The sequence below is a fragment of the Glycine max genome, chromosome 5, assembly GCF_000004515.6.
Source record: "Glycine max cultivar Williams 82 chromosome 5, Glycine_max_v4.0, whole genome shotgun sequence".
Classification (NCBI taxonomy): domain Eukaryota; kingdom Viridiplantae; phylum Streptophyta; class Magnoliopsida; order Fabales; family Fabaceae; genus Glycine; species Glycine max.
The window spans coordinates 4356032-4382193 of NC_038241.2; the positions used below are offsets into that span (position 1 = coordinate 4356032).

At 35.1% G+C, this 26162-nt stretch overlaps 4 protein-coding genes across 6 annotated transcripts; 2 read left to right on the forward strand and 2 right to left on the reverse strand.

Moving 5' to 3' along the window:
- Positions 1-4576: 4576 nt before the first annotated feature.
- Positions 4577-8937, forward strand: LOC100306690 (DDA1 and SAP domain-containing protein). The gene is made up of 6 exons (NM_001248054.2): positions 4577-4752; positions 5736-5781; positions 6547-6658; positions 6901-6968; positions 8307-8410; positions 8678-8937. The coding sequence occupies exons 1-6, from the start codon at positions 4654-4656 to the stop codon at positions 8714-8716; spliced, it is 468 nt and encodes a 155-aa protein (NP_001234983.1). The 5' UTR covers positions 4577-4653; the 3' UTR covers positions 8717-8937.
- Positions 8938-10645: 1708 nt separating this feature from the next.
- On the reverse strand, positions 10646-13782 carry LOC100790947 (SWI/SNF complex component SNF12 homolog). The gene is made up of 2 exons (XM_003525486.5): positions 12127-13782; positions 10646-11166 (listed from the first exon to the last, which is right to left on the reverse strand). The coding sequence occupies exons 1-2, from the start codon at positions 13596-13598 to the stop codon at positions 11097-11099; spliced, it is 1542 nt and encodes a 513-aa protein (XP_003525534.1). The 5' UTR covers positions 13599-13782; the 3' UTR covers positions 10646-11096.
- A 3354-nt stretch (positions 13783-17136) lies between these two features.
- On the forward strand, positions 17137-20775 carry LOC100812388 (SNF1-related protein kinase regulatory subunit gamma-1). 3 transcript variants are annotated; one of them, XM_014775470.3, is made up of 6 exons: positions 17137-17379; positions 17754-17926; positions 18578-18757; positions 19104-19379; positions 19899-20062; positions 20199-20775. In XM_014775470.3, exons 1-6 carry the CDS (start codon positions 17208-17210, stop codon positions 20215-20217), a joined length of 984 nt encoding a protein of 327 aa, XP_014630956.1. In that variant the 5' UTR covers positions 17137-17207; the 3' UTR covers positions 20218-20775. The 3 variants fall into 3 exon arrangements, with proteins under 3 accessions (XP_014630956.1, XP_003525710.1, XP_006579599.1); XM_003525662.5 differs by having other exon boundaries at positions 17139-17379; positions 20188-20536; XM_006579536.3 differs by lacking the exon at positions 17137-17379 and having other exon boundaries at positions 17755-17926; positions 18598-18757; positions 20188-20775.
- A 1747-nt stretch (positions 20776-22522) lies between these two features.
- LOC100809716 (exocyst complex component EXO70B1) lies at positions 22523-25161 on the reverse strand. Its single transcript, XM_003525660.5, has one exon. It carries the CDS (start codon positions 24840-24842, stop codon positions 22839-22841), a length of 2004 nt encoding a protein of 667 aa, XP_003525708.1. The 5' UTR covers positions 24843-25161; the 3' UTR covers positions 22523-22838.
- Between the last annotated feature and the right edge of the window lie 1001 nt (positions 25162-26162).

Here is a 26162-nt window from a genome sequence, read left to right on the forward strand (position 1 = left end):
TGAATGGACCAACCACTTGAGCAAGGAGTAAGAGATCTCAAGAAAAGTTTAATGGGAGACTAAATTCTCACATGGAGGAAAGAAAATAAGAAGTTAAGCCTATAAATTTTAGTCAATTTTTAGAATAAGATTTATTTTCGTTTTTAATTATATTTCAGGCCTATTTTTGGACTTGTAATGAGTTGCTACCTTTTTATTGTCATTTTTAAGTGTTTTAATTATTCAATTAGTTATTGGACCTTCTACCTAATTTAGAATTATTAGTAAAATCTATAAATAGACTCCTTAAATACTTTGTTGATAGTTTTTCATGAAATTTCATATTAGACACAGGTAGGAAAGTGTTTCTTTTGGTTCTTGTGTAAAACCTTGAGTTCTTATTAAAGAATTTTATTCTTTGTGGCGAATCATTCTCAACTTATCAATATTTAAGATTATGGCGTTATTCTTTCCATCTCCTTTTTTAATTTCAGTTTTTTCTTTTTATTTTTTCCAATTTTAGAGAGTCTCAAATAGGTTCCCCAGTTTGTTAATGCTAAAAATTGGATTCGCAAATTAGGATTCTCTCAATTGGTATACGCAAATGGCACAATGATTATGGGATTGGTAAGACCCACCAACATTTATCTTAAACTAGTTCGCGGGAGGTGTTGTCCAACTACTAGGAATTTCTTGCTTATGAGAGTAAATCCTAGAAGTAAAAAAAATGAAATCTCTATAGATGAAATTTTCCTATGCCATGACTTGATGATAAAGACCTAAAGGTAAGTTTGATTGGTTTGAGAAGATCAATTTGTTTCTATCACTCTAAATATAGTACACTACTACCCCAAGAATAGGAGGACCAAGCTATAACATCCATAATTCATGTATATTAATAATAATATATAAAATAGAGACCTTTTTATGGGATAGTCTTTGTATTTAATGGTAAAAGGAGACATTTTTAGCATTGTTAATGATAATTACCTCGTATTAGGAATTGATGAAAATAAGATAACAGGACCCAAATCAGGAGTTGAGGCCCAAGATGGACCAAGGTACACCCCCTTCCCCCCCCCCCCCCCCCCCACACACACACATAGGAGAAAGGATAGTTAGAGAGAGAAAGAAAAGGAGAAGAGGAAAAAGGAGAAGGACAAAGATCTTGATGCCTAGTTCCCATAACTCATTTCCATGTGTTCCTAGAGGTGAGTGCTTCCTTTTTTCCCCTTCCCTTAAGTATTTCAGTGATCCTTCCTTTTTCCATTTTTCACACTATCCATAGGGTTTAGAGACGATGATGATTTTGAGTTATTTTGCTTAGATAAGGAGTTTTATGTTGGGGTTTAGCGTTAGGAAACATTAAGGATGATTATTTGTGTGTTATTGTGAGTTTGGTAGCCTCATAAATTGTGTTGGAAGCTTGGATTCACAAGTTGCTGAAAACACAGTTTGGCTAAGCAACAATTTGTGACTAAGCCAAATTTTAGGCCAAAAAGAAGTCTATAAAAATTTGGCAAAGCAATAGTTTATGGCTAAGAGAAACTTGTGGCAGAAATGAAATCTAGAGAAATTTGACTAGGCGATAGTTTGTGACTAAGCCAAATTTGTGGCATAATAAAAGTCTTAAGAAATTTGGCTTAAACCGAAATTTGTTGCTAAGCCAGAATTTAAACATAATGTTTTTACCTTGAGTACTTTTTTTAGAGTTTCCAAACCGATTCCAAATGGGCATATAATTGTTTTATGAACTATATAGAAGGAGTAAAGTTACTTTTATGAGGATTATTCTTTTGTTTTGGATATTACCTTTCAAAGATGAATGTAGATAATTATGAATGCTATAAATATTGAAATAAATGTAGTAGAATTATCTATAAGATAAGTACTTTATTGTTGAGATGATTGGATGATTATTGAAATGTTATATCTTGAGAAGAAAAACTTGAATGAATTATCTAAATGTAGTATGTTGTCGATGAGATGATTATATGTATGACGTGAGTGTAGACTTAATGTTGGAATCAACCTTAGATATATTGAATGAGTTGTTATTGTTGTTGTTGTCATTGGTACATGTGTGTACACAAAAATGTACTCATGTTGTCGTTAGTACACAATGGGTGCACAAAAATGTATTGTTGTAGCCACTAGTACACGGTAGGCGCACAAAAATGTACTATTATCATTGGTATATGGTGTGTGCACAATTGGTGCATAGACATATGAGTATACTCGTAAGTCGAGGTGTTAGATGGGTTTTTAACCTAGTGTTGGAGGTTTCGTGGTGGTTAATAGGAATGAACCTATAGAATAGATGAGTGGGCAAATCTCATAGATGTATGATCTTGCAAACCTGCAAAGGTTAGCCCATATCCACACTTGTCTATATCCAATAAAACCACACTTCCTCCATAGGGTCGGCCTAAAAGACTCCCTAAATATTGTGTTGAAAATTTGTGGAGTATAGTCAGTGTTGAGGTTTAAGTTTGAGGTGACCTAGTTGGCTGCTAGTGTATGTCAGTTGTGATGACAATGACCTAGTTGGTTGTTGGTGTGTGACAGTTGTGATGTTTGAGTCTGATTAGAAATTTGAGGATTGATTGTTATATATGTGATTATGTTGATAACAATATGTCAGTTGTTGATGATGTTATTTAAGTCAGATGTTATGATGAATTTTGATGATTGGATGATGATGAAAACTTTGATAGTTGATGTATGAATTCACATGGTGATTTTTGGTGATTGATATTTAATGTTATGGTTCGCTAGTATATATTGATGTATATGTATAAGATGACTTTTTATGAAATGAGTTGGGTTATAAATTGTTGGTTTTTATATGCCTTTTTTTTTTAAGTATATCAACCCTAGTTTTATTTGTTCTTTCCTTGATTGGAATTTGCTTATGCTATGCGTATGGATGAGTCTAACTTAGGGTTATTATGCAATTGACTTGTAGAAAGGAAATATGCTTAATAGAGAGGTGATATGAGTCATAATTGTGTAGTTAGAAAAAAGAAGAGGTCATGCATATTTTCCAACCAATGAAATAATGAAGTGAGATTATAGTGAGCTGTAAAAAAAAAACAAAATGATGTTGATGTGTCATATGACACTAGTGGCCTTAAAGTTAGCCAAAGTGATTAACTTTAGGTACCTAACTAAAGTTTAAGGTATGGTCCAATGAGATGGATATGATAATGATTGATGGGATAATAATTGTGAGATAAAGTGCTTGAGAAAAGAAAAGGAGAAGCCATGAAAGTTAAGAAAATGATGTCTAAAATGAAGAGTCAATCTAAAGTCCTTAGAGCACTCACAACCTAAAGTCCTTAGTTTTCATGTTTTTTTTACAGGTTAACAGATGGATACCTCATGGGAGAAGCTTGGAGTTTGGAGCTACTTGCTTGGAGGAAGATTAAAGTAGTTTTGTAACTCTCAATGTATGGGAACTTGGTTCATCTTGTATGTACCTTGCTTCTGTTTTGTAAGGCATATAAGTGTTAATAACTTTGTTTTAAACTTGTTTATGTTATACATGTTTTAGTGTCTACACAATTAACTTTGACACTCTTATGTTCTAAGTTTACAAACTTTAGTAATATAAGAAGGGAAAAGGTAACATTTTTTAGGGTGTTACACAAGCAACACTATTTGTATGAACGTCCTGGATAGCAAGGTCAAAATGTAACCAATCATGCATACCAAGAGTAAAAATCTTTTCCCAATTACTAGGTGGGATAAAGGATGACCAAAACTCTCTGACCTTATCCCAGTTACACATAGTATGCCTGATGAACTATGGTTGGAGTGGGTAACGCAAACAAATATTCATGGAGACCATACGACTATATTTCCTTTTTGTATTAGTAAGAAGACGACCATGCGCCAATTTCCAAAGGAATACCCCATTCTTTAAGGGTCACTCCATCTCCAAACCATATGAACACATGTTTGAAGAATTTGAACCAAGTTGAACCTCTCATGAAAGAAAATCATAAGCTACTTTTAAGGAGAATAAGCCTAAGAAGAATTATGCCATATAGGCTTGTCTTCAGTACGCGGAGAAGGTGAGGAAATAACACTAATCTTGGAAATCAAGTTTGGTGGAAAGATATTTTGAAGAATCTCCAATCTTCAATTTGTCTTAATAGCACAAGTGAATTCTTTTATATAACAATAATATCATCATGAATCCTGAAATCCAAATATCAATCCAAAAGAGAGAAAACAAGTTTAGAAAATAAAAAATTTGGTGAAGTATAGAGGCGACAAAATAATTAAATATTTTTTAAAATATATTCTTATAAAATTAACAATATGTTTTTATTATTAAAAATCCCATTAAAAACATATTAACATCACAATACATTATTAAAAATATTTTTTAATTTGTTAACTATTAACACACCGTTTAAAATTTTTGTTATGTATGATCAAGAATTGAAGACTCGAGTTGCGAAGTGGGCGTAACGGGATCCCTCTCGTCAAAGGAAGAGTCCACAAACATTACTACAATTACAAGGTCCACCGGCCTTCGCTGTGTTGGTCCACACATATATATAGAGCAGAAAGTTAAGGTGTTGTTGGCGTCGCTTCAGTTTTCAAAGTGTGACACTTCCAAGAACCAAAAAAGACGCCAAGTCGTCCGTTCCAGTGGTAGTAATGGATGCACTGAATCCTTCTTCTTCCGGCGCTTCTCTGTTCCTCGCCAATCTTCCCTCTCGCGGCCTCTTCTCTTCCACCGTCGTTTCGTCCAATCCGGTACTGCAATTTCCATTTATCTCTTATCTTTTTCCGATTTCCGATTTTGAACATACCTACATTCATTGCGCTGCTTTCGATCTGTGTACTTTTGGAATGTTTTCCCTGCTTTTTTGCATGTACTCGCGAAACTAAGCGATTTGTTGTTTTAGGTTTTTTGTGTTAATCATCTGTGGATGGTTTTGTGTTTGTATCGTTTTCTTGCTTTTAGTTTGTGGAACTGCAAGATCACTTTGCTTGTTTTTAGTAGGGCAAAGTACTAGGAGAGATTGAAAGAACCGAAGTTTATTTTAAGGGATTCTTGTGGAATTTCAATACAGGCTTGTTGATAATGTTAAAATTTGTGGTGTGTTTGTGATTTATTTCACCGTGACAAAATTACTAGTTTACCTCAAAGAGAATTCGAGTTTTATATTAGATAGTTTAAAGGATCTTATTTTCGTCCTTAATTAGCATTTGTTCTATCTTGTCTTCCTTGTTGAGTAGTAGGCAATAACAAAGTAAAAGGTAATGTCTGATGTAAACTTGAGTAAGTAGGCAATGTATGATATGAAGTTTTCCATAAGCACTTAAATGAACTTGAGTTAATCAACTTATGTACTTCAACTTTCAGAGAAGTTAGATGAGAGAGTTTTTATAAAACTTAGTGCATAAGTTATTTTAACTTACAAGAGAAACTCAATTCATTTTACCTTCTTATTTTCTTTCCCTTAGTGTTAGTGCTTATGGAGAAGTTTATTCAAACATGGCCATATGACAGAATAGCTACTTAGCTATCCCTACTTTCTTCGTTGTACATGCTTTTTTTATGTTGAGTTGTAATGTTGTGGTGATTTTTTCTTTTGCCATAGAAAATTAGATTCCCTCCAATTGGTGGGACTTAGGATACCTGCTGCTGTAAAATTGAAGTTTATCTTTTAATATTTTCATGAGGTTATTAGTTATATGAGACATTATGTTTGAATTTGACCTTTTGACTGCAGGGTGGGATGCGGGTCTACGTATGCGATCATGATACCTCACCACCAGGTCTTCTCATTCTTTACCTTGTAGTATTTCAACATGCTGTTGCAACTTGTAAAGCGTATTGTAACAGTTTCAAATATTTATATTAGCTTGCCCCCAAGCCGAGACTTTAGGGAAGAAACAAACAAAATATTTTATCCATGTAGAAACTTTCTCTTCCCTAGAAACACCTGTAAGCTAAATAATATATTAGTATAATGTGTTGTTTAGTCACAATTTTCCTTATCATCACTATAGTTATTAAGAATGGATCTTTTTCATCCATATGGGACATTTTACTTTTCCAGATTGAAATGGTATTTGTATAAATATAATTTAATCTTAGAGGCTTGTCCACTGACTGCAACTTTATAACGAAATAGTTTATATGTGAACATGTGAGTTCATTATGTATTGGCATGCTAGTGTTTAGCGTATTTATTGCCACTTACCTTTGATTTGGTAGTCTTAATTTAGAGAATTCTTACATTATAAAATTTAGGTTTGAAAAATGCTGCCAACTTTTGAAGCATGCTTAGAGCTTTATCATCTTTGTTTCCCCAGCAGTGTATATTATGACATTGTAATTGAATTTCCATTCCTCTATTATGCTTTGTAGAAATTATGGTATCATTTAATATTGATGGATAAAAGTTCCTGCAATCCTCTTGGTCATAATGTCATAATATATACTCATCCTATAGATTTTATCTATCTCTTTATTGTTTTTTTAAATAGATAATTGTTGTAAAATAGAAATTTTGACTCCCTTGTTACTTGTTTATGCAGAAGGTCAACATATTAAGACAAACCAACAAAACATACTGATTAGATCACTCACCCTCAAGAAACAAAGGGGTGATTCCAGCTCAAAGGATGGATCTGATGGTTCAAGAAAGAGGTATTGTTCACACCTTTTATGGAAGAGTGATATTTCAAGTGTATGATATGAATCATATGATCCATTTACAAAATTCCCAATCATTTTTTGGCATTTTCTTTCTTTTGGTGAAAACTTATGAGATAATTTTCTCTTACAGCTTGGTTACTTGTGAATAAGATATGGCATCTGTCTCTCATTCGTTATATTTTTTTATCTTGGCCCATTTTTATTAAGCCCTATCTCATCAAACTTTTTATCAGGAATGCTGAAAAGGGTTTGGAAAGAGCATCAGCCAAGAAAACAAATAACCAAATAAATTCCAGACAAGGTGGGTTCTTATGAGTTATAATCATTATAATGTGTTAGCATCGGGTGAAATCTGAAATAAAGATTTTTGTCATGAAATTCTTACACCTATATATGCATACATCCTTTTGTTTATGATAAAAATGTTCATTTTTTCTTGCGATTACTAGTTCAACTTCCTAATTCTCAAGTGGGTCCAGCATTACTCATATCTCACGGCTACTTTTTGAAGACTCTGATACATGTTCAGACATGCACATTGACCTCATTTTAAGTACATTAATAAACGTATTTCTGTCATTTTTTTTTTTTGTAAATATGGATTGAATAGACGAAAAATTCATGTTTGGTAATTTGTATTGAGTTCTATAAGGCATGTATTTATTAGTAGTTTATAAAAAGATGCAAGAGAACACGGGAATGTGAGGATGTTCTCAAATGATTGTGTAAGGTCATTTGATAACTTGCTTTTAGGTTCTATGTCCTCAAAGTGCACATTGCATCCCAAACTCTAGGAGTGTTTTGACTGATATGTACCAAATCATGTTTGGTACAGTGTATCAAGCTGTGTTCTTGAAAGGAAATTTAATTATCAGTAGTCTAGGAAAAATTTAAAATAGAACCATGGTCTGGTCATTGGTGCTGTGTATGTCCTTGTGAATTCAAATTTAAAATTTTCTCGGGGAAGACTTTTGTGTTTGAAGAATATAGAAGTCAGATTTCAGCTTGCTGGTTTATACTTTGAGCTTAACCTTCGGAATATAGAAGTCAGATTTCCATGCACAACATCATATTCTTTTCCTTTACTATATGTTTTGCATCCTAGAGATGCCTGTTTTTGTGATAGAAATTCTTATCAAAGTGGAGTTTTCACGTTTAATTGATTCATATAATTAAGAGTCACTAGTTGAATCTAATGAGAGGCAAGAACAACGACATTTAATATTAAAACTCTTTATAAGGCCAACGAACTTTCAGCTTGCTTTGCATGGCATGATTTTTCATGACTTTGATGTGGTGGATGTATTGGAGGTTCAATGCTCTAGCAGGGCTACCTATCCCCTTCTCTTTACGCATGCTTGCACCTCTAATATACCCACCACTTATGCACCTCTAATATACCCACCACTTATCCACCCACAAGGAGAGACTAATAAAGAATAATGTAAACAAGACAAGTTAAGTTGCCTCTTGAGCTTAACTCAGGTGATTTTGAACTTGTGATAGGTAAGGATTTGAGTTGAGTTCATATGTTCAAGCCATAGCAATGGTTCCTAATTTTGGAAGAGACTTGGTAGGCTGGATTTGTTTTATTCCACTATATATCAATTTTGTCTTATTATAATTTTAAATCATGCAGAGGGATCAAACAGTCAAACAACCACTAGGGACTTCCACAACCTGACTGTAGAGAGGCTTCGTGCTCTTTTGAAATCTAAAGGTCTTTCAACCAAAGGAAAGAAGGCAAGTATTTCTACAGTTTTAACATACATGCATACAAAAGTTGCATTGAAATAGAATATAGATAACAGGCATTTGGAAGAGACCGCTCACTAATTTGCTTGATGGTATTTTGTTTACTGGTCGCCCACATATGTCCCAATGTAATGGTTGCCAACTGGTATATTATGATCAATGATTGATGTTTGTCAAAGTCCTTACTTTCTCACGTTATCATCATTTGTATTTTTTGGGTGTTTGCTGTTCTAATGCGTGAAATAAAATCTTCAGGAGGAGCTTATTACTCGTCTAAAAGATGCAACTGGTTAAGCGTAGCATGGTGGAAGGAATACTCTGTTCATTAAGCATCCAAATGTAAGAGTAGCTAGTGTTTAATGTAACTTAGGATCTGGAACTCTAATATATATAAACCCAGTGCAAATTACAGTTACAGTTGAATATTATCGTTTTGGTGCTACTGTTTCATGACAATCAGCATTAATTATGTTTTTTGGTGCGTGAATTATAGAGGGCAACGGTGGCTTTCAAGTAATATTTACGATCCACAGTTGCATATTTTCCTTTTTCTATCCCATCTCTTGTTAAGTTAGACATGTAAATAGGTTCTATGGTGACCTTCAGTGTCTGTATTTTCTTGCATTAATCATTGTGTTAAGATTTGTACCAACATCAATTGTGCCATTGCATTTTTAACGCATGCATTCACGCCTTTAAAGGGTTTTACTTTTTAGCGGAGGCCGAAACTATTGGGGAATGCCATTACATTTTTAACGCAGTCATTTAAAAATAGGTCTCTTTTATTTTTATTTATTTATCAAACACTGTCTATAAAGAGGCAGCTAAAATTTACGACAATTTTGCGGATTTTAATAAATTTCAACTAACAATGATGCAACTGAAAGAGTTTGTTAACATTCTTTTGAAAGAAAATCTATATGATAATTGTGTCTCCTTGGCAAACATTATTAAATAAGTCTTACAAAATTTTATGAGTGACTGACTATAAAGAGAGAACCACAATTTTCGTACAATTGTGATTTATTTAATAAATTTTAGTTAATAATAATTTTATTGAAAGAGCGTGTAATAATGTTTAAAAACAATCTGTTAGCTTTTGTTTGTCAAAATTCCTCTCAATAAAATTATTTATTAAAATCACAAAATTATACGAAAATTCCTTGGCAGAAATTTGTTAGATGTTATTAAAAATCACAAACATTAATAAATCTCAAACTCATAATGAAAGGAACCATTAATAAATCAGAAGTGTTAACTCTCCCTTGACAGAGAAAATCTATAATGATTTATTAATAATTTACAGAAAAAAAAGTTAAGAATAAAATAGAAAATCAGAAGTATAAATAATTATAAATTAAAATTTATTTCCTTTAATGATTATAAATAAAATTAATAAAAGTAAATTCCTTTTTTTCTGTTAAGATTAATGATAATTTACAGTTTCTATTTTATTTACACTTCTGATTTTCTATTATTATCAATAAAAATCACAAACATTAATAAATCAGTAGTGTTAAATCTCCCTTGACATAGAAAATCTATAATGAAAGGAACCATTTTCATATTGGATTAATAGCAAAACTTTAGATGTTTATTTTTTTTTCAAGATTATAATTATAATTATAATTATATTGAAAGAAAAAAGTGGAAGTGCTATTATTTTGATAATTTAGATTAGTCCAAGATTATAATCTTAACAGGAAAAAAAGGAATTTTGACAAACAAAAGTTAACATTATTTTTAATAACTTTTGATTTTCTATTTTATTCTAAACAATTGATTAATGTAAATACTAAATTATTACAAATAGTTTCATACTCCTATTGCTTTATATATATATAAAAATATTTTAACCAATTCAAATAAAATTGGTAAGCTTAAAATTACTTTCCACATTCATTTATACTTTCTTACTGTTGACTGTTGAGTGACAAAATGATCAAGCACTTTTACAAAAGCATTTATCCTAACAGACATCTCAAAAAACGTGGCAATATGAAACACTCTAATAATTGTTAACTTGTTCATCTCCAAGCCATGAATTTGTTTTAGGGTACGTTTGTTTGCAGAAAAATAGTGAAATGGAGTGGGACTCAAACTTTTACACTCTACTTTGATTCAAAATATTCATCTCAATTCCCGAACGAACGGACCTTGTAGATTCAAACTATCAGATAGGCCGTGAAGAGCTTATGCCTTATAGTCTTTGATGCCCAGAGGAGAACAAATAAATAATAATATATAATTTAAGTAAATACAGTAAAATGAAGCTTCCTGAAGTGCGGAGACATTAGTGTAATCCTTGCATTCTACATGCCTGGGAAAAAGGACAAGGTAGATATCTAATCCATCTCAAATATACCATTGTGAAGACTTGATGCTCTACATATATTGTTGTTCTTGGCTCATTTTACCAAACTAGAATGGGTGAGTAGAAGAGTGGATGAGAAACAATAGGTACAGATACAACAGTTGAGGGACTCCAAAAATGAGCCAGGGGCGATCAGAAAATTCTCGAGTCAACGTACTGTCAGTACTCTACTCCAAAACATAAATATGAAGGATGGAATAGAAACTTTAGCAATGTTGGGACAAGACCTTAAAGTGGTATCAGAAAACTAACCACCTCCACCACCCAAGTGAAAAACAATTACTATTTCACAATTATCTCTCAGATGTTTCCAGGAGCATCACTTCGAGCATTTTTTCGGGTCAGGTAGCGAACAACAGCATCCTCAACCCTGAAAATATTAATAAAAGAACACAAACCAATTAGAAATAGTTTTTGAAATCTAATATATTTGAAGGCCTACATTACATCAAATGAATAAAAGATGCAAGACATCTTTGTCATATATTCTAGTTTTCCTCATATGTGCATTAGATAAGCTTTGAAAAATTTTGCTTGTATATTTATCAACTTTTGAGAATAAACACTAAATCTTTTGTTATTTATCAAAAAAATTGTCTAATTATTATAATTAAACAAACCAAAGCATCGGTCCTGATAAACCCCTTTATATCAACTACACCTACCCCTCAACCCATTCTAAAAAAATAGGATTTCGCGAAATAAGTTTTTAATATTGAACAATTCTTCTTAAAAAATAATTGTAGAAATCATAACATTTATCTATCCAACCATAAGGAAGATCAGACGCTCCTCCCCCGATATTAAAAAAATTATGATGAATCCTAAATCTCCAGTACTATACTATTGGATCTATATTAAATGCCAGACTACCTTTATTATCCCCAAATCAGACCTAAAATACACTAGTGTTATAAAATGGATTCCTCTGAAATGAGTTTGTATTTAAAGTAAGCAGGGGATGTATCTACTTTTTAATGTACTTCAAATCAAATCAATGGCCTATTCACCCTTGCTCATTTTGTAGGAAGCTTGTCAATTTCCTATCAGTAGTAGTTACCATCTAAGAAGCATGGAACAGACACTTAGCCTACAAAGTGCTGCGTTGCGTCTATAATCAGTGTCACACAGACACACTTTCTTTCTTAAACTGCCTGTTTCAAAAGTTGCCACTCTCTTCATTCTTCAACTCTCAATTTTAGCAAGCAAATGAATACCAACATTAAGGTCATATGTCAACTGAAATATAAAGCAAATACTATTCATGCATGCCTCACAGGCTCACACCACAAATGAAAATAGCCAAATAGGTAAGTAGCATAATGCTTACCACGGTTGATTGTAGAATTCAGCACATTGTTCATTTTCAGTATTCTGGCTAACATCTCCAGCAACGAGCTTCAGATCCTTGCTCTGAGAAGCGATCAAGGCATTAATAAACTCTGCTGGGGACTGACTAAAGCCGAGAAAAAATGCCCGTCTCCTATGATGTTCATGAATCTTCTTTATTGAATCACAGATCAGTTCATCAAAAGCATCAATATCTTTGTGCCTCTCAGTGCTTGCCAAGAATGCAGACATATCCTTCTCTAGGGGAAGAGGCACATCAACCTGCACATCATAACACGTACTTCCGGCTGGACCATTTCCAGAAAGCTTGATTTTATGCTCCAGGTGTATAGGCCGTGGCTGTGACAAATGCTGCGATATCTTCTGCGAAGCCACAGAGAATTTCATCTTGTCTTCCCCAAACACCTTCTGGAGAGAAGTGTCACACATGAAGAACGAAGGGTCATTCGGGCTCTGCAGTTTCTTAGCCTTCACATAGTGCCAAAGAGCAGCTATGATCCTAGCTCGCGAGTCAAACTCAACCCCTAAAACTCTAGCCAGTTGCGGAGAAACCACAAACTTGTCAGGCGAATAATTCATCGCCATCCTAACCACCGCAGTGAATTCCTTGTCTCCTTTCCTCTTCACTTCAAAACCATCGCGCTGCTGTGCAGCCGCAGAACGGGCACTATCCCACACAACAACATGGTTATCCTGGTACAAACCCTGATCCAAGTATATGGTAATCTTCTTGAAAAAAGCCGAGAATTTTGGATATTCCTTCGTCGAAATCCCTTCCGCCACAGAATCCTTACCATCTTCCAACACCCTTCCGGTTATCCTAAGCGCCCAAGAAGGCTCCTCCACACCATTCTTCCCAGGCTCCACTTTCACCTGATTCGAAAAAGTGTTGTAAACATAAACTCTAAGCGTTTTCCTAACACAGCGAGGGTTCCTAACATTCTCCTGCACATCGATTTTCTTCCTAGCCAAAGCAGAGTCTATTTGAGTCTCGAGTCCCAGCAACTTGGCGTAGATTGCGGATTCTGGCACAAGCTTTGCCACCTTTTCCGGAACCACCTTATTATAGGGAAAGCTTCTCTTTTTCCGGGGCGGCGCCACGGTAAGTTCCATGGTCTTGAACGCAGAGGATTGGCTGGCGTTGGAGGAGCCCTGAGGGCGTGAAGGGGGTTTCTGACTTGCACGCTTGGGAGGTGTGGGTGCTGCCACGTGGGCGTTGGTGTTTGCATTGTTGTGCACTTGAGGATGAGGATGAGGGTGTGGCTGTTGTTGTGGTGCGAGCACGTGGGTTTGGGGTTGTGAAAGCTGAAAGTGGCCGTGGAAGTGTGACGTGGCACCTTGTGGTTGAGGCTGCGTTTGGGAGAGAAGGTGGTTCATGGGGATGGAGGGTGTTCCAGGGTTGGTGAAAAACGACGGCGTTGCAGCATTCTTGGTTGGGTTGGTGTTGTTCATTGCTGAAAAATCTAATCTTAATCGCTTCTTGTTTGGGAGAGCATGGAAACCCTAATTAGATGGGGGATCGAGAATTGAATGAACCAACGAATGAGAATTGGTTAATTAATGGTTTTGAACTTCGTTGGTCTTTCTTCTTTGCGCCATTGCGCATCTCAAATTTCTTTTCCTCAAAACGACGCATAACATGCGGTTCCTCTCACTCACCCAATCATATGCATGGGCGTTGAAATGGGCCTGACCCATCGGGTCAGTCCATTTAACTTGCGCTAATTACCTCCTGCACCTCCTTATTTTCAAATATCCCACGACTGTCCTCCATGGAACCTCCGTCTAAAACTGCCACTACCGTTGCTCCCTTTTCCTCCGTCTGAAAGCGTCCAACACCATAGTTGCCTTCCATGGGTCATTGTGTGACATCGTTCGTTGCTCTACGTCGAAGAGGTAAATTCTAAGTTTTTTTTGGATCTGGTTATAATTCTGGATTGGAGAATCTAAAATAGAAAAAAATAAAATAAAATAAAGCACTTCTACAATGATTATTCCGAAAAATATGTAGCACTTGATTTGAGTGGTACTATGTATGATTCTTTTAAGTAAAGTTGTGAGTCAAATCTTGTGAATGAAAAATAAAGATCTTACTAAAAATAATCAATTAATAGTTAATCATCAATCAAATTAATGAATCATAGTGACCCAAAAAATATGTTTTTTTCTTCTTCTAAATTGTCCATTCTGAAATCATGTACAATGAACAACTGAGTTATGCACATGCATACATAATTCTGAAACGTGCAATCCAAGATTATATATGCATAATTTCGAAAGCAATTGCCTTAACTTGTTTCTTTTAGTGGGCTGCGCTAGATAGGATGGATCAAGAGGTCAACTTCTCTGGTGCTAATAATTTTCTTTTTAAATTAGGGTTAAATACTTTTTTTCCCCTATAGTTATAACTGCTTTTCATTTTAGTTTCTATGGTTTAAATATGCTTATTTGACCAATATAATTGCCTTTTTTTTTTTTTTTTAATTTGATCCTCGTCGTTAAAAATGCAAAAAATGTGGAACTCAGTATGCATTATGCAGTTCACAGTATGTATTATGTAGTCGATCAACAAATAAATACATTATGCAACAGTCACCACAATATACCTGAAACACACAATGCATTATAAGCCAAGGCCATGTACCTATTCATCCTTCTTAACTACTCATAAAATCAAGGGACGTTGTATTATTATCCTATTAAAATTTTTAAAAGAGGAGTAATGGAAAAAGCAGTCAAAAGAAAGGGATGAGTTGGTCTTCAATCCTTCTTTATCTTCTACCTTTATCATTTTTTATTAGAGAAAAAAAAAATAAAAAACTATCATGTCAATGTCCAATTCATTGAATTCAAATAAGGATATTTTTTTTTCTATAGCATATAATAATATGACACATCATCTCCACTTCACTGTAAACGACGTCACATCACAAAATTATGTAATCAGTTAGTTGCAGCGCAACCTCACAAAGGGTTAATATAGTAGTATAACAGTAATCCTAAAGTTATTTTATATTGTGTTTGGAGTAACGTTGGAGCTTACAAATGTAAAACCCATGCCCACTAATTACGAACGTGGTTTTCTAATTTTTTTGCATTGTCAGTTCAAATAGCATGTTAAAATCAAATTTATTCTTAAAAGTGCTTTTGATTAAAGATTAAAAATTTAACTCCTGTAATTATCGAGATTTTTCTATTAAGTTTTAGTATAAAATTATTTTTGAAATATTTTTTTATATTTCATATTAAATTCAACATTAATTAAAATTAATTTTACAAAATTAAGATTATTAAACACACTAACAGTCTCATACCTTTAAATTTCTATAAATAAATATACTTTTTCAATAAGTTTAATAATAATGTACTACCAGTATAAAAAAAAATTATTATTTAATCATAAATTATTAATATGTGACTTTTGAAGTGATTTTGTAAAAAGTTAAAAAATTATCATATATAATAATCTTATAATTAAATTAGAGTTTAAATTTATTAATTTTATATTGTCAGTCATGGTTTTTTTTCTTTTTTAATTTTTTGTTCAATTTTATTTAATGTGAAATCTTTTGATTCAGAATCCTATATTCTCCATTTGGTAGGAGGGAAAGAAATACAACAAATAGAAATAGGGGAAAAGAAAAATAGATAAATAAAAATAAGTGAGAAATAAAATAAATTCAAAATAGTTTGTTTTAAGAGAAATAAAGAAAAAAATAGATATGAAACAATCTCAAATAACAAAGCAATTAATGAGATTTATGGATGACATGTTTTTACTTTTCAGGAAACAATGGAGATCAAGTCGAAAGAAGAAGCATGCAGAGTATGGATCCATTCAATGGTACGAGATGCAAGTGACCAATAGGTGTCAACTCGTAGGATAGTGTAGTGCAAAATTAATTATATGTATAGTACATAAAAGTTGAAGTACATAAATTTATTTTAGCTTCTGAAAAATTTAATGCATTTTAATTTCTTGTGAGCATTTATTGAAAAATTCATCCAATCAAGATAATAATTTATAATCGCAATAGTAAATTTTTTAAAGGACTTCATTTTTCAGCCAAAGCTAATTGCTTCTTTAAGTAAAACTCTTACAACAACAAAATAAATAAATAAAAAACAACAACAACGGAAATTAAAATTCATTTAGTATCAGTTTTCTTTCTTCCACAAAAACAACAAAGTAAGCAATTCTGTATTAAAGTGAAACAGCGTTAAAATTGTACATTTGATTTCATTAAGTTTTTGCTATGTACGAGTACGGAGTACCAAAAGTAAGACAAATAAAGACAATATGCATTTGACTGATATTCAATTTAAATTTATGAGCTATTATAACTTTCTGATATTATTTTTTATTTTATGAATAAAAAAACTTAATTAATTAAATTAAGTGCCACTTTAAATTAACGTCCCAAAAATAACTGCAGGTTTATCCGTTTATGTAAAAGAGGCAAAAGAAAGTAGTAATAGACATAAAAACCAATGAATCATAATTATTTATGAAGGAAAAACACCCATCAATCATTACTGTCTTTTAGAATGAACAAAAAGTGTTTCATCCTTAAGATTCATGCACGATTTGATGACCAATAATTAACCAGCAGCACGCATATATAGTGATTCAATTATTACTCAATTCTATTTCTATGGGGGCGCAAAGCCCTCCCCGGCTCACATTAGTGTGGCCCATAGTAAAAACCGGACGAGGAACTAAGGTGTTTTTTTAATAATTAATGCAAATTTGGATAAGCACAGCGAACAGTAAGGGGAACATGCTCATCAATGCTGACAACTACCATGCATCGCACAAAATGTGTATCACCCTCGTGTCCGTACGATCTTACTCAAGTCAACGGTCAAGGTTAAAGTACAAAAATCAAACGGTGAAGATCTAAGGTGTAGGGAAGTTAATTTGTAATGTCTTGGTAGATTCTATGATCCTATTTCTTAGTTAATTATATTATAGTAATGTGTTGGAGAATAGTGATCTTATAAGCTTGTCAGCATCGCAGTTACAGAGAAAAAGAGAGAGAGAGAGAGAGAGAAAGTGTAATGGCAATGGCAACAATGGGAGAGAGTCCACGAAGCCCAGAAGCGAAGTTGGGGATGCGAGTGGAGGATCTTTGGGACGTTCAGGAGCCACAGTTGAGTCCCACTGAGAAGCTCAACGCTTGTTTTGAAAGCATCCCTGTCTCTGCTTTTCCTTTGGATCCTTCAAACACAGGTACTCATTCATAAAGCATCACCTTTATTCACATATTCATCTTTGATCATCAAAACCACGCCAAGGGTGATTGAATTACAAAGAAAAAAGTGATTTTGATTCTGCCCAGATGAAAATTGACACAGTATTTGATGAAAGTTATCTGATAAATTGAGTAGTCTCACGAGATTGGTTTAGTGGTGAAGAGAGGAGGAAAAGAGAAAAAGGTTGCAAGTTTGAATCTTCTTCCGCTAACAAAAACTAACAACTAACATTTGTCTATTCAAGAAAATACAAATTGAGTCATCTTATATAAGTTACGGTGTGTGTGTCCTTTATGGTTTGTTTCCTTTGGATTAGTTCTGAACGTGTAAATTTTTTTATTTTGTGTTTAGAAATTGAGATTAAATCAGACGCGACCCTAGCAGATGCTGTTAAGATATTGGCGCGACACAACGTATTCAGCGCACCTGTGGTGGATGTTGAGGCGCCTGAAGATGCTAGTTGGATGGATAGATACATCGGAATTGTTGAGTTTGCTGGAATTGTTGTATGGATTTTGCATCAGGTTAGACATATATCATATGTGTTACATATCAATTCAATTTTCTCATACCAATTCCTTTCACAGCCCTTAAACAAACAAATTTTGATTTCCTTAACTAATAATTAACAACTAATATTAGTCCATAAAAAAATAAATAAGGATGGGGAGGAGCACACATGAATCTGATACTTTTTATCACTGTTTGTATTTTTCGATTTATTTAATTCAAAATATGCCGCGAATTGAATCTAGTACTACAATTATATCTGCTATGAATGTACAATTGGTGCGTGATCAGTGTTTTTTTTTTACCTCCTCTGAGGTCATGGATGATTGCATTTATACTTTTTTATTGAAAAATTACATCTACCTTCCTTATATCTCTATTGTATTTTCAAGGGTACCATGTGTCTGGTTTGTGAATAAAAATAAGATGTGTAGTTTTTTAAAAATCATGAGTGTCAACGTGTAAAAATAATAATACATAAAATAAGAAAAGTAGATTTAATTTTTAAATCAAGAAGAGAATAAGTGTAATTAATGCTAAACTTAAGGGATGTTAGTGTAATTATCTCTTAAAAATGATATGATATACCTGATGCTGGTGGTTGAAGTCATTTTCTTTGATGTCTTAATTTTCACACTAAACCAATGTCACGATATTCTTGACAGTCTGAACCTACATCTCCTAGGTGTCCATCCACTCCATCCAGTGCAAGGGCTATTGCAGCTGCAGCTAATGGAGCGGCTTTTGCTCTAGAACTTGAAGCCTTAGGCCTCGGATCTGCTGCAACAACTGCAGGAAACTTTTTTGAGGATCTCACTTCTTCTGAACTTTATAAGAATACCAAGGTTATATATCTGCCTTTGCAATGTCAACCTAGAAGAGTTTTTCTTTTAAATGCCTCTTGTTCTAGCTATTTACTTATTTTGATTAATCTCATTTATTTATTTAATTATGAGTTTAATGGTTATGCATTGTCATGGTAAAAACTTTTACATTGTCAATCAATCAAAAATCATCGTTGGTATGACTTTTGAGATCGTTAGTCAACAAATTTATCATATACGTTGATTTGTGATTAGATCATTATGGAAAATCATTTCACACCATCAGTGCATAACAAATTTTCTCTATAATTATTTCACTAGCTAACTTTTTTTTAAAGAGAACATTAGCTAACATTTTAGCAAACAGGTTCGTGATATTTCAGGGACATTCCGCTGGGCGCCGTTTCTTGCTTTAGAGAGATCAAACTCATTTCTAACCATGCTCTTGCTGCTTTCTAAGTACAAGATGAAGAGTGTTCCTGTGTTGGATTTAGGCTCTGGTACAATTGATAACATTATTACACAATCTGCTGTGATTCATATGCTGGCAGAATGCGCTGGACTTCAGTGGTTCGAAAGTTGGGGAACCAAGAAGCTATCTGAAGTTGGTCTTCCCCTGGTGACAGGAAATCAAATCATCAAGGTATGATCCTGTCTTAAGTAGGAGTTTGGCATCAACTGATTGGAACTGGCATATATTAGCATCAAAATTAGTTAAGCCAAATTATATCACAATACACCTTCCACAATTTAAAATAGGACCGGTATAATGCTATACTCTACTGTAAAAAATTATCATATGGTGCATTATAAAATAATCCTTCTTACAGTATGCTATGCCTATAGTAACTATAATCCATTAATCCACTAACCCTCACAAACACATCCTTGCCTGCATGTACTGCATAGGCATAGTTTAATGCCTTTCTTGAACTACACTTAAGATGGTATACTTTACGCTCTCCACGGCATTGAACCATGTCAGGTGTGAATTTTCCATAATTTTACTGCATTTGGAGTTAAACCTATCCTACAAATCTTAAATTTGTATACATAATGACAAATACTCTGAACTTGGAAAAGTAAATTACTTCGTTTTTCCTTTACAAGTAAGCTTGTTGATCTTGATGAACTTCATAGTGGGCAATTTCTTTGTTTTCAGGTTTATGAGGATGAACCAGTCCTCCAAGCATTTAAAGTAATGAGGAAAAAGAGGGTTGGAGGGGTGCCTGTAATCGAAAGAGAGACCAAAAAGGCAGTTGGTAATATAAGTTTGCGAGACGTTCAATTCTTGCTAACTGCACCAGAAATCTATCATGATTATAGGTAAGTCATCACATTGAATCTGACAGAATGAGCTTGTTTAGACTGCATTGCCCATATCTTCTTTGTTTTGTTCTATCTATCTGTTTCATTTCTTGCATACTCATTGGATATTCACACTAAAACAGAGGTATTACAGTAAAGAACTTCCTGACTGAGGTTAGAAGCTACTTGGAGAAGAATAAAAATGCATCCCCAATGTTAAGTGAATATGTCACATGCAAAAAGGACTGCACAATCAAAGAATTGATTCAGCTGCTTGATCAAGAGAAGATTCATAGAGTCTATGTAGTGGAGGATGATGGGGATCTGCAAGGACTAATCACACTAAGAGATATCATCTCAAGGCTAGTACACGAACCGCGTGGCTATTTTGGTGATTTCTTTGATGGCGTTCTACCGCTGCCTGCAAACACCAGAGTTTAACAGGCAAGGTTACAAGGGAGAATAACCTGCTGGTGCAGCTTTTTCTTTTTTGTTTTTGAAATATTTTTTTCAAGTAAAAAGGGAAAAAAAATACAAATAGATCTATGTGCTTCTCTTCAGGGTTGAAGACGAGTGGTTGGATCTTTATATAACGTGTAGGCAGTTTGCAAGTTAATTGCATCACTTTTATTAAGTGTTAGAGTGAGATTTGTGTGTACTGTAAATTCTGGTGTAAGTGTAAGTAACCATAAGTTTTGTTAACTTTTGAAATGCATTTTCTTTTCCCTTCACTATGTGTTTCCCTTGCTACGATTTAGAATAATATTTGGCAAATTATATCACCTCACATCTTATTAAGATGACAGGGTGCTTAAACAGAAAACCAAAGCGAGGTCATTGGCCTAGGAGCTTATAGAACCGCAGTTATTGGTGACCTAGAAAATGAACATTTTGTAACCAATCATAACGAAACAAACTCATTTTTCTTGAGGGTTGGATTTGGAGCGTCTGTGACTTATGTTTCGTATAATGTATTCCAAGCAGTTGAGACTCCTTGTTTAGCATCCGTCGTGCGCGATGTAGGAAGTTGACAAAAACACAGAAAAGGATGACACATGAAAACCAGGAAAACTATCGTGTAAAAGTTGCATTGAAACTATCCCACCCTCCCCTTCCTTTCCTTTTCAAACTAGACTCTTAAAGTGAATGGTTCAACATGAAAAATAAAATAGAAAATTAAACTGTTATTATTTTCTCTCTAAAATGCACCCTTTAATTTAAAGAAAAATGCTAACCAGAATCTTAAAAGATACTAATTAAGAAATAAAAAAAATATAAGTATGATGTTTCATATTACTAAGATATTTATAATTTATTGATTTTTTATCCATAAATGTTGACAAGATTGTGCATTAAAATTGTCAAATCCGACTCTTTTTTTCCCAGTTACCAGTAGACTAGGTCGAATAATACTTCATCAATGACGCGGCAAATGACCAAAAACTAAATCGACGTGGTGTTAGGTTTACACAAATTAAGACACAACTCGTGTGTAATTTTGCTGCTAAGTGTGACTGGTAGCTAGCTAGGATGCGGACAGGTGGACAATGCATCGCCATATCATGCCTTCTCAGTTCTCACCGTGTAAAGTTTCTTAACCTAAACAGGACCGTTTCTTTCCTAACAGAAAACATGGTATTTTAATTTAATTGACGGTTCAACATCAAAGAATAATATGGTAAGAGTCCGAAGCCATTACATCTTGATTTTCCTGAATGAAAATGCAGATGCAATGAACATGCAACAATCTCTAGCTATTAAAACCGTAGGCAAACTTGACAAGACTTTCAACAAGTAAATATCCACTAACTTGCTAAACACGGGAGAGAATTCCACATGGGAAAACGACTTTTTATATTCCAATGCACAACTGCCATATCGGCAAAAATGAAGATTCATAAAAACAATAACGAAGAACCCCATTCACAAATGAACAGACAAATTATCTAGTTTCAGCAAGTCCGATGCAATAACATGAAGTCTCAATTCAGGTAAATGACTGGCTAATGTATACTTATGAGAGTTCATTTCAGGAGGAAAAAGTAAACAGAGTGCAACCCCTGACGAGTTTAAATGTTGCTCAGGTAAAACCAGGAGGCAAAGGCAAAGTAGCATTATCCACATGGCCAGAGCTACTAATTAAGATTTTAATATGAAGGAAGTCCAAACTATTGCCAAGAAAGGTGCACAAACGCATCATCTGAAAGTGCTGTTAGGTGTTGAAAGATAGTGAGATAAACAACGAATGGACAAAGAACATCATCGAATTAATAACTAATGCATAACTTCCAACAATCAATCTTATTGGATTATTGACAACATTAAATATGCAAGCTTTTCATGAGCAAATTTCAATCCTGAGTAGATTCAGTCTTCACTACTCCTATCATCAGCTAAACTATCCAGTACCACTACCAGGTAAGAAAATCAGTGTCCTTTGATTATAAAGAAAGCTGGCAATTATGCAAACTGCAGATATGTAAATACACAGGATCTGAATTTATGATAGCTAATGAGTGTACTGTTTCAACAAGTATAAACAACACAGATAACCTGTATCAGACACTATATACAAAAGATATTACAGTATTCGAAGAAACATGAAAAAAAAAATCTTGTTTGGATTTGGGGAAGGGGCTTGGAAGAAGAGTCGAATGTCACAAAATCCCATTCTAACATTAACACCTGTAAAATATAACACCTATCCAAGTAGAAATACACATGACACAGGAAACCATTTTCTAGTAATCCTCATAAAATGAGTTCACCTGCTAAAAGCATCTTTTATGATATACTATGTACTTTTCCTCCTTATGTGATGCAATACAGCCGGGGATCCTTCAAATAAATCTAATAGATAGGTCTCTAGATCCTCTGGTGTATACTTAATGTACTTCCCCACATGCCTTCCCTCTAACTGAATCCTAAACCTTCCCACAAACGAGCGGTATGCAGGAATCACCTTCTCTGATATAGATATCCGCAGCTCCTCCCGAAGCTGATCATCCGGTACCTTCCAAGCTGTCTGAACCCTGTAAATTTCTTCAAAACAAGCATTGAAACTCTTGAACCTCTCCTTCAAAGCCATCTTCGATGCATTATTGGAGCTCCCTCCAATCCCTTCATCCTTCAAACAAGATAAGGCCTTGCTCCAAGAGGCTCTGAGATACCCTGTAGCATACTGGCGTATCTGACCACGGCGTTTCCTAATCCAATTATCCCCCAAGACCCTCCCAAGGTCAGAGTCCTTCACTTTCCGCACGAGGTAATACAGATTGTTCATCAAAAACACCTGCTGCATCGCACTGTCTTCATAAAGCTTTGACTTCTCCTCAAGATTGTACTCAAGCTCAGACATGAGCAGCAGAATCCACTGTCCCAAGGGCGACATGGCCTCTAACTGCGAACCATCACCACCAAGATCATTTTTAAACCGATAGAGATCCTCCTCACTAAGCTCCAGAAGTGAATCCATAGGGTCACCATAATCAACAAGCAACCTGAGATAATTCATAACATAACGAGGCAAAGGATGAACATCCCCGGTTATGACCGGCTTCTTGGAAGTCTCATTCCTAATACAATTCTCAAACTCAGCAAAAGTCCCTTTTGCAGCCTCACCAAGCCCACTCAGCACTCCATTGGCCTCACCAATCACAAACTCATCAGAAACCATTGCCTGCAAATCAGGCATAGCATCCCTCAAAGCCTCATACATGTCCAAAATGCGAAACAACTTCTCTGGCGACCGCTTACAAATCGCGATAGCCTCACCGAAATTCAGCAACTGCATCACACAGCCCTTAGCAGTCTCATTGAAGCAAATCTCCTTCAAATCATCCAAATCCCCAAACAAACCATCACACAGCCTCTTCTCACCACTGAGAAGCACTCCAACAACAACCTTAACAGCCTGAACCCAATTCTTCATCTTCTCATCCAAACTCCTCCACTCAACCTTCTGAACCTCTTCAATACTCAACCTCTCAACACCGAGAATAATCAAACACTCATCCAAAGCGTCACGACGGACGCTACTATAAACCTGAAGACACTCTCTCTCATAACCAGACCTAACCATGCGATCGATGATTTCTCTGAGGTCCTGAACGGCCTCGGGACGCACCAAATCGACGAACAAGTCGTCGCCGAGGCTGGCGCCGCGGTCGTGGAAGCGGCTCGAGTCGACCTCGCCGAAGCTCTCGAGGGGGGAATCGTCGATTGCGCCGTCGTGCGAGCCGAACGAGAGCGAAACCCTCTTGATCGAGCCGTAGCGGCTCACGGCGTCGAGGGGGATCGTGTTGCAAATCAGCACGTGCCGCAGCTCCTCCTCGAGCCGCGACATGGCGAGCTGAATCGCGTTCTCGGCGCGGTCCGCAATGACATGGACGGTGCGTCCCAGGGCGGATGAAGGCGGCGGCGCGATCGAGAACTGCTCCATCCAGTGTATGATCTCGTCGACGGCAGAGAAGTACTCCGCGGGATTGTTCGGAGGGTTGAAGAGCGACGTGGATTGACGCGAAGGCTCGCCGGAGAGAGAGGCATCAGCGAGAATCACTTTCTCCGCGGCTTCAAAGCGGTCGAGGTCTTCTTCATCAGAAGACTTCGAATCGTCGCCGTTGATGAGGTCGGAGATGCCGGAGAGACGGTTATCGAAGGCGGAGAAGATCATAAGCATGTCTTCGCGATCCTCTTTCGCCGCCCTGAGACTCTTCACGATCTGCTGAGCCGTGGCGAGGACGCGGTCGTCTCCGCCGACGCCGACGCCGCCGCCGAGACTGGTGGTGGTGGTGGCCATGTTTTCCTCCACCCAAACACGGTTCTAGGGTTTCTTAATTATTTTTTTTAGTTTTTTTTTTTGTCTGAGATTGGTGTGAAAGCAAAAGAAGAGGGTGAAGAAGAGTGAAGAGTTTGGGATTAGGGAATTGTTGGAGTGAGAAGGCAAAAAGAAGATATGCTGTTGGTGAGCATTATTCTCGGATATGTCAGAATTTTGTTTATTTTTTTATATATATAAAAAAAGGTGTTGTTGGGGATTGTTAGGGAAGAGAGAAAAAATGGGGGAAGAAATAAAGATAAAGAGTATTTTGGCCGGCTTAGTAATAGTTGTTGGTGTGAGGCATTGCTAATCACGCAGTGGACTTTTTATGGGACTTTGAAAGATTTTGCTTGCCTATACGATGACGTGCCTTATGGTATCGGTTCTTATTTATTTTTTGGGTAAACAAACTAACCTTTTCCTTTTACTAAACTCACACGAATCACAATGCGTTCTACACTTCTACGTACAAAATCTAAATTCTTCATTTTTTTAATATCTAAAAGTTTAGATAAATTGAGGCTAGAATTTTTATTTTCTTTGATTTGATTTTATTTCATTCCCTCTTGACTATACTTATGCTCGATTTGATTGAGTCAACTCAAGATAGACACAAAATGGTAATTTCTTAAAAAATTAGACTTGTTATTTCACTCTCAAATCCAAAACGAAAGTCTTTTTGTTTTGCTTTCAAAATCAATTTCCAAATGAGTGGAAGACCAATTAGTCCTCAAGCAAGAAGAGAGGTTCGTGATATAGATATTATCATCCAGTAAAGGAGAGTGAAAGACATTAATAAGAAGATCTTAAGTTCCCCCTAGCTGAGCGAGCGGATTAAGAAGGGGGTGAGTAACCTCTTCCTCCTCTTACCCTAAAACGTTGTGCCATTCCTCTTGAGGGCTTTGCTACTAAAGAGACTTATGAAACTCCGATTGACTTGTTTGCTTTACTCTATGCTAAGAAGCTGATTGTGCAATTTCATCTGTTGGAGGTGTAATCACAATAGTTAGGTCTACTCTAAATGTAGTTCCATTTGAATTTCCTTTTAGTTTTATATAATATCTTTTTATCACACGCACTAAACGTAAATATCATCCAGAATTTGAATTGTTATGGCTTTTTTTTTTTAATATCCAATATATACTAATACATGTTAATCGAATATCTATCTACTTATATCTATATATCGGAACTCATCCGACAAAGACATGTCTCAAGTTTACTGGACACTTGCAAATATACTTACATATTACCAATCAACAAGATTATCAGATTTTGTAAATACGAATTTGATCCTTA